At 45.4% G+C, this 8541-nt stretch overlaps 2 protein-coding genes across 2 annotated transcripts in view; both read left to right on the top strand.

Annotated features, from left to right (window-relative positions):
* Positions 1 to 1412: 1412 nt before the first annotated feature.
* T265_11841 (hypothetical protein) lies at positions 1413 to 5271 on the top strand (the record flags this gene model as incomplete). Its single annotated transcript, XM_009178626.1, has 3 exons — positions 1413 to 2164; positions 3117 to 3279; positions 4810 to 5271. 3 exons carry the CDS (start codon positions 1817 to 1819, stop codon positions 5109 to 5111), a joined length of 813 nt encoding a protein of 270 aa, XP_009176890.1.
* A 339-nt stretch (positions 5272 to 5610) lies between these two features.
* T265_11840 (hypothetical protein) overlaps positions 5611 to 8541 on the top strand; it is a gene marked incomplete at both ends in the record, with an annotated part of 16296 nt that continues 13365 nt past the window's right edge. The window contains 4 exons of the mRNA XM_009178625.1: positions 5611 to 5648; positions 5765 to 5921; positions 6370 to 6492; positions 6775 to 6803. Coding sequence (XP_009176889.1) covers positions 5611 to 5648; positions 5765 to 5921; positions 6370 to 6492; positions 6775 to 6803 — 347 coding nt within the window. The remainder of the gene's footprint in view (positions 5649 to 5764; positions 5922 to 6369; positions 6493 to 6774; positions 6804 to 8541) is intronic.

Below are 8541 nucleotides of genomic sequence, written 5' to 3'. Positions count from 1 at the left end.
CGTGTCTAAACCAAGAACACCACCCAATCGGGCCTCAGCAGCGCTTAGTCTACCTACCTGGGCGTTCATATCACCAACAACCACAACAATATCTGAGCTTCTAGCCTGCTGTAGAAGGGCACATAGAGCGTCATAGAAACTATCCTTGGCAGATTCAGAGCAACAGTCAGTTGTGGCGTAAGCAGACACAGTAAATAAGGTGCGATGAACCTCACTTTCTCTAGATTCCCTCACAGATGTTGCCAAACGAACCGCGCAGAGGCGACTATTAACGGGTATCCAATTAAGCAGAGACGCTTTCGCTCGTTCGCTCAATACAATACCCACCCAAGCATATCCAGCTGCAGCGGCCTCTGCATCACCAGAGGTGCGCAGTCGGAACCTGGAAGAGAGGACCTGCGGAGAAAGTATTCAAATTCGGGCGGGGGAGGGTGGAAGACAGAAAACGTGAAAGTGTAAGAAGGGAGGCATCAGCAGTAGCATGTTTTCGCTTACCCGCCCTGCTGTATGCAGCAAGCAAGGCTGCTGACACCACGCGACGGCCGATGTGGCATGAGAGTATTGTTAGTTGTGTATGTCATAGTTGTACTGCGAGGGCTCCCACACCTAGATAGGTGAGATCATTCGTCATAAGCTTCTCACCAAGTGACCGGCTTGTATACCTCTCTGAGTTTGAATATTGTACGGTTGGATTGTACGGAAAAAGCCAGTGATCAGACTGCTTAGAAGCTTCAAATTTGAAGCGTGAATCTTGAATAGATGAACGGTAATTGCGGCATCGTACATTCAGCAGTCGTTATCCTATGGAAGTCGAGTGTTGGTGAGTGTTAGCAATTGTACTTCATCACGCACTGACTCTGTTCACCTTCATAGGGTATTTGCGGCCTTTTGCAGCAAAGAGGCCGACGCTCTGTGAGCTCACCACGTCTTAGTACCACTGCTATTGGTTTGGATGGCTATTTATTCGCCACAAGTGAATTGTAACAGCCATTCCTACCATTAGACCGTCCTCATACTTTGGGACGCTCTCGAAGACATACAGCACTATGTAGACTGGGTTACACCGTGTATTCTGGTAGCAAGCCATTTGATGAGCTCAGCATCGATGGATGAACGGAGCTGGCAAAGGCGAGATAAGCACGAGGCCACGACTGTTTTTTCTGAAATGACATCTGAATGATTTGAAATAGCACAATTCTTCCAAGTTTTGCTAATTCGGCTTGAATGCTGCGAAGAGTGTTACAAACCGAGCAGCCTGTTTCCAGACTGATGCAACCAAGTTCGCACAGAAATACTGTTAATGATCGTAGCCAAGTAAAATCTGTCACGATCCCCGCAGTTGTCGTGAGTCTATCGAAACAGTCGACCAATGAAGGTGTTGTAGTAGCAGTAGTAGTAGTGCTGTAGGCAGACAATATTAGACCTTTTTGGATAACTTAAGTGACGGGAGCAACCCACAAAATACACTGAATGCATAGGTGATTTTCGGTCGTGTGGGATGCTTCGTGTAAAGAACGATCAGTCATTCAAAATCATTACCGAGAGATCCCTCCATCTTTTCTTGGCGGAATAGTGATCTCCGAGCTTGAGTGTGGTACTTGAGGTTATCCATCCCTATGTCATGGTCATAGAGAAAACTTTTGCAACTTATTCTTCGACTTTGACAAAGTTTGCGCAGTATGGCTCATGGCAAGTGATTCTTAAGTTTTCACGCGATTGATTTTCCTACTTTCTTTGCAGTTTGGCATTATTTACGCTTGTCAGAGGGCATTGCGCAATTTTCCTAAATTAAGTGAGCTGTGAAGCATTGGACTCTATGTTGACGCTCCTGGAGTCATCATTGTTAAGGAACGCGTGTAAAAAATGGTTTCCAAAACGCGTGTCCATTTTTCCTGCTACCTTCGCTGTCAGCAACGGTTCGCGGCCAACTAGATGGCTATCGTCGAATTTTCGATCGGAATATTATCCATTTGTTCCATGGAAAGTGAGAGGAGAACTGGATGCTGTTGAATTTCCACCGGAACGCCGGAGACTTCATCCGCTCCAACGTAGTCCTTACATTAATACAGCTACTAAGCCGGTGAAACATGCTCGTCACTTGATTGACTATCGCGGACCAGAACTGGTGCGCAACCAGCTTAGTTACGGGCAGTATGGCGTGCAAGTGAGTTCGTACTCATGTGATACATTATCAGTCCAAATGTCATATTCTTTCATCAGCTGACACAGGTCAGTGTATCACCTCGATTAGATAAGGAGGCTTTTGATCGAAAGCTCGTTTGTTCAGCCCCGTTTCTGAGTCCTCGCTGACTTGTTTCTTGGTCTAGTCGACTTGGTTTATCAAGTTGCTTGGCTATGCATCTGCATGGTCGATGTAGCTCAGTGTAATGTACCTAAGTTTTTCTTCGGTTGGAACTCACTGTATTCGTCAGAAATATCGGAAACATTCACTTCCCCGGTAGAAGTGCCCCAACTTAGTCTTTTAGAGCTTGTTCTCACCATAGTCACCTCTCCGGAAGATGACTGTGTTTATTCTATGCATTCAGTTAGCGTCTCAAGTAGTGGGCAACTGTTGTGGTTCTGAAGGCCTTGGATATGTAGGCATGCAGCGACCAACCAAATGATTGCTTTCTACCACTTGCCACTTTTGGCCAGCTCCGATGTGGTGTCTGATTATCACCTGGCATTCCCTTAAGTACGCGAAACACGATGACGTCCACGGATAAACTCATTCATATTCCAATTTGGTGCTCATGAAAGACTTTCCTGGCACCCAGCTGAATCTCTTGTTTATGATGTTATTCAGCTGCCTGGTAGCCTCATATTTCCGTTGGTACGACGTTCGAGATGTTGCAATGCATTGTGTGCACGTAACACTACTCGTAAGACTGTTATTGAAGAGTTTTAAGCAATCTTATAAGTAGGAGGATGTCTACACTTTCGGTGAGACGTCTAGTTGTTTGATGAGAGGATGTACCACCGGTAGCTGCTGGCCGGAATTGTAATTTCCCTTCTAGGTCCGAATGACAGTGGGGGTGCAATTTGAAGATTACTCGCTAAGAAGCCGTTAAAAATGTTTTAGTATCACTTTTCATTCCCACTTTTCCGCGCCACAGGCTCTTGATGGAGGTGAATTGTTGTTTGGTCATTTGGAGATGCTCCGTCTCACCATCAACCGGCATCTGGATGAGAAGCGTATGTTTGCTGTGTGGGGCGTCGAATCTCCGTGGAAAGCGAAAACGAAACGCTCACAAGGCAAAAGAATGGGTGGCGGCAAGCGTAAGTTCCCACTTTGCCGTTCCACCTTGAACTCGCTGTTTCAGTCGTTTTCCTTAGTCTCAACAACAACACCTTTCGACCTCTGTTTTGTAAAACTGTAAGATGCGTTGTTTACCGTGACTGACTAGGTATTGGTTCATCCATATACCGTCTGATGTTTATTTGCCTTGTATATGGCTTTCCTTCCGCTTTCGAATCTCCTGTCAGTCCCATTTAGTGACAACGGCAACTTACTTGTGGAGGGACAAAATATTCATCGTTTAGTGGCTTCCTATCTCGTCTACTCTGTATGTTGCACGTACATGCTCATTGAACCGTCCGCTATGTACTTCAGTTTTTTGCAACTCATGTGCGATGGTGGTATCCGACTGACATCGCTTATATCTGAAATGGAGTGCATGCTAGAAAGGATTATGGTTGTAGACTGCCCAGGTCCACATGGATGTGTAGATATTTGAATGTTGATAGCAAGGAATCACCGTCACATGTCCTTGTTCATCGTACGATCCTATCAGTTTCGTGAAACACAGCTGGACCACAGAGTTTTGGGGATCGTACAACGATGATAGTTCCTCCATGACGTCAACTCTCAGACGCAGGTCATATAGTGTACATGTGCACGAATCGACACTCGAGGACCTCTGTGATACCATCAGTGCGTGCGCACTTATCGACGTGTACTCTGTGTATGGCAGCTAAGTTACTCATGCGTTGCTTCCAATGATGATAATGACACTTCTCAGATAGTAAAACTCGTATACTCCGCTATGAGGACTCAATGTGTTTAAGCCTCATGCAGCTGCACAGCTAACCCCTTCTTTCGGCAAAAAATGAAGCACCAGTGTCTGGACCTTCTTCGTTTTATCGCTTTACTTCCGTTTACTGGATTCACATTTTTGTTCCTGTACTTGGCCCTGCCACTTGGTCAGTAACCTTATGGCTGACTTCACGTTGTAACCCATTGTAACCCATTTTTGTGATTTTCATTTGTGCGCGTATCGTGGCAATACGCAGTTGATGTCTTTAGTGTATGAAGGTATTTCACTTCAAGCTTGCGGATGCTACTCCTTCGCTCCATCTTCTCTACTGGGGGCCTAGCCTTGTCTCACAATTCATCGATAATATCGCTTTGTGTGCTGCGTTTGTATATTTGTGCAACGAGAATTCACATAGATATTGGTTGGCATTATCTTAGCCCTCGTGCTTCCTCCCAGTGTCATGGCAGCTAGGCAGCGATAGAGTGTTTCAGATGAACGATTATTTATCATTACTAACACGATCTATTGATGAGTGTCTGAGTTTTATGGGTATTGCAACTCGAGTCAGAATTTCACTCAACAAATTGCTTAACTGTGACTGCAAGGCAGTTGTCGAGCTCAGCGAACAGACTTATTTGATTATCTAGCCTTGCAACTTCAACCAGCGCGAATCTTTTCCTGAGTGTTCCTTTTTTGCTCCTTCAGTTACCAAATAATTCTTGAAACTATAGCGGTGCACTGACCATTGTCCTTTACTATTCTCATTTGTCAGCCGACATACATCATTACGTCACTCCCATCAGATCCGGTCGTATAATCGTGGAACTTGGTGGATACCTGGATTGGCAAGAAGCTTACCGGGTATTGAGTCGCGTGGCTGATAAACTTCCCTTCCCAGCTCGTTTCGTCTCACAAGAGTTGCTCGACTGCGAGAAACGCATCGAGGGCTACATCGCTGCGAAAAATGTCAATCCGTTTGCTGATGCTCGCCAGGCACTCTACCATAATTATGCCGGTTGTCACCAGTTTATCAGCCCCTATCATCTGGAATGGGACACCACAAAATTCATTTAGCGACAATTAATCACTGTTACTTTGCTCACATTTGTGTACATACAGTAGATTTTCTTATGGCTTTGTTTATTTTGTAATTTAGCTCACGTGATTGGTTCACGTTTGTCTATCCTGACTGCGGTCGGTTGTGCTTGGAAGTTGCATTTGTAGTGTGACAAATGAGGTCAATACACGAATCTGCAAGACTGGGTTCGCGTTCGCGTTCGCTAATTCGAAATACCTATGGCGTCAAAACGGTATATGCCCGCATCTCAAGGGACGTGTGTACCAGGCTACGGTACGGACTGTCTTGTTGTATGGCTGTGAGACTTGGCCTGCTCGAGCAGCGGAACTGAGACGTCTTCAGGTGTTCGACAATCCTTGTCTCAGAATATTAGTTCCTGTGGGTTGGTATCATCGATTCCGTAACGAGGCAGTTAGAAAGCGGGTCTTCGGTTTTGCAGCGGGAACTTCCGTGGAAGAATGTCCCCCCTGTGCTTGATTGGAGACGCTGCATCACATGGCTGTTAATCGATGTCAGTGGCGTTCTTGTTATCAGTTTCTATTGAGATTGACTGAATGAGTGTCTGGGGGTGTAGGCAGCTTGGAATAATTGTTTTAGGCTAGTACTAAACTCATTCTTTGTCCGCTTCCATCCCTTTCTTCACAATAAGGCTTTCTAATAAATCCTGGTTGTACGGCGGCGAAGTATCAGTGTTGAACGCTGACGTTATGCTATCGATTGTGATGATGTCAATGGTTCTGAGCTTTGTGTTGTCACCAGATCTCATATCACCGACGGGAACCGCGGGAGTCAAGGCCATGGTAGGGGTAAATGCTTAAGTAAAGTTGCGGATGGTGCACACCTTTAAGCCAACTTGACATCTGATTTTTTTGGATCAACAGACGTTATCCTCATAGGAAGGCTAGCTCTTTTTATCGACCAACAGCCAAGCTCTGCTCGTAAATCGGAACGGCAGTAACCTATAATCGTGGTCAGTTTCTGGTCTTATTGACACCCTCCTGAACAGTAAAATCTCAAAGCTTCTTACGTCAGAATTTATGAGTTGTGCTCGAAAAATAGACTGTCGTATAATTTGTTGAGTGGGGGATGAATGGGGATCCTATTCACACTTTTCCAATCTGTTACAGGCGTACTCCGTGTATCACTGTCTGAATGACGTTATTCAACTACAACCAACTAGATTTCGTCATACGCGCTTCTGGACGACAGACAAAGGTACGAGCTCATGTTTCTTTACTATTTCACCTGTTACAGTTTGACCAAATACTTTCTGATCTCTGGACAAAAGCTCATGATACGGGGAAATTCCGTTACAAGCTACCGCAAGATAAGATTTCACACGTGTTGCCTGATATCTTTTTCAAACCCGTTGTCTTGGTGAGATTTGTTTAATCCCTCATCGCAAGCAACAGGTCCTCCCTGAACGGTTTAAACTTCGTCGGAGACCAATTGAAGTCCTTTCTCTCAATGACCCGCCCACTGGGTTTCATTTCAATAACATAGCGCGCGAGGAAATTCTCCTCAACCTTAGTTCGATAAATGGAAACTCAGCCTCTGTAAGTCACTCATTTCTGGCGCACTATACCTATCCGCAGAAGGAAGAATCTTTACTTTTGATAGCCAATATCAGTCCCTTCACTCCACTTCACTGTCTTTTAGTTCCTGAACCACAAGCCTGTTTCAACCAGGTGAGAACCGTTGTTTCACCACCAAGCGTGCTTTTCTTCCCAGCGTATTAGAAAACCAGCTTTGCGTGCAGCTGTGGAATGTTTTCTTCTGAGTGACAATCAGTGAGTTTCTTGCCTGTTCTATATTTCATTTTCCTCGAGATTATAAGGTTTGGAGAAACGGCGGTAAACGCCACTCTAGGATGTGATATTTTCCTACCCCAACCTAAATGTTTCACCTTGTCGTGGCGGTCGGTCTTTTGTAGTGCAATGATCCTGTGGGCCATGCTGGCTGGAACTAAGTTCTTAGGGGTTCACCCATGCCAAGAAGGCCAACTGGGAGCAGCCCAGCGAAGAACAGTGAGTCCTCGTACTGCGAGTAATCGTATTGCCACGAAGAACAGTGAGTCCTCGTACTGCGAATAATCGTATTGCCAGGCGATCTGGAGGTAAAATCGTACTATCCTCCGAGTATGAATGCATTAAATTGTTTCCTCCAGGTGACGAGCATGTCCATATTTCACCATAGTCAGAGACACCAACATCATGTTGACACTGGTGATTCACTGCCGTACAACCATATATTTGATCTAATTATACTTAAAGCTGTATATTGAAAAGAAGAGGAAAAGAATGAGTGAGGGAGGATACCTCGTGTTGATCTACGTCAAGTATTCTAAGGTGCCTACAACTCCAAGCGCTCAGTCGGACAATCTGAAGAGAAACTGACAACAAGATCAGCCGTCATTTCTTGCAATGTTTCCAGCCAAGCGTAGGAGGGATCACGGGAACCCCATCCTGGAAGGCGTACAACACCCAAACTCTTCCTAATCTCTCACATCCTTCTGCTAAGTTATGTGTTGTCCACCTTGCGGTTCAGCCATTCTGAATTAAGCATAGAGAACAACCCTCGTCTCGGTAGATAGTGTTTCGGCTGAGCTGCCGTAGCTGTAAGAACCGCGTAGTGGTGGTAGCTGTCACCAGAGCTGATGGTGCTGGGTGTTTTTCGAGGTTGAAGTACTTGGTGTACAACCAAATGCTCGTTTTTCTGCTTAGCGCGTATGTATCGATGTGTGTAGGTAAAGCAGGTATGTAGGTATTTAAAATTTTCCACAATCTGTAGTGATTCTTCTTGAATTGTACTAAATGTGTTCAGAGACTGCACGTTCTGAAGCATGACTTCTTGAATGTACTAAATGTGTTCAGAGACTGCACGTTCTGAAGCATGACTTCGCATTTTGAAGGTGCAAGGTGAGTGCCAAAAATGGTTAGATAGTGGTCAGTCTACTCAACAGGGCTCTTTGGTTTTCGAAAATGAAAGGAATGTCAGATGCGTACTCCAGGTCGATGAGGCTCTCACCGGCAACAGTTTGAAAACCGGGGTTTTGAAGACTTTCCAGCGTCCGCCTCATTAGTTCATCAATGATGAAGTTAAACAAGAAAGAGAGAGTGGACATCCTTGTCGGACGCCACTTTTGTAGGTAAACTTCCGTACACTCACCCGCCCAAGGTTATGCGAGCATAGGGGTCGGATTATGTTCATACACTTCTGGGATGTGCCCTGTTGAACAAGTGTGGTTAACAGCACGATCGACAGAATCTGACGCGCTCCTGAAGTCAGGGAACATCAAGATCGTGGGTCGTCTGTACATGTGGCATTGTTGCAACATCTGACGGTGTGAAGAGATGGTCAACGAAGTCTCTACCCGATCGACACCCCGATTGATTCGGGTCAACGTTACGCGTTCCACTGTAAGAC

This window comes from Opisthorchis viverrini (assembly GCF_000715545.1).
Source record: "Opisthorchis viverrini unplaced genomic scaffold opera_v5_607, whole genome shotgun sequence".
Classification (NCBI taxonomy): Eukaryota; Metazoa; Platyhelminthes; class Trematoda; order Opisthorchiida; family Opisthorchiidae; genus Opisthorchis; species Opisthorchis viverrini.
This window is presented reverse-complemented; position numbering and strand designations above follow the sequence as displayed.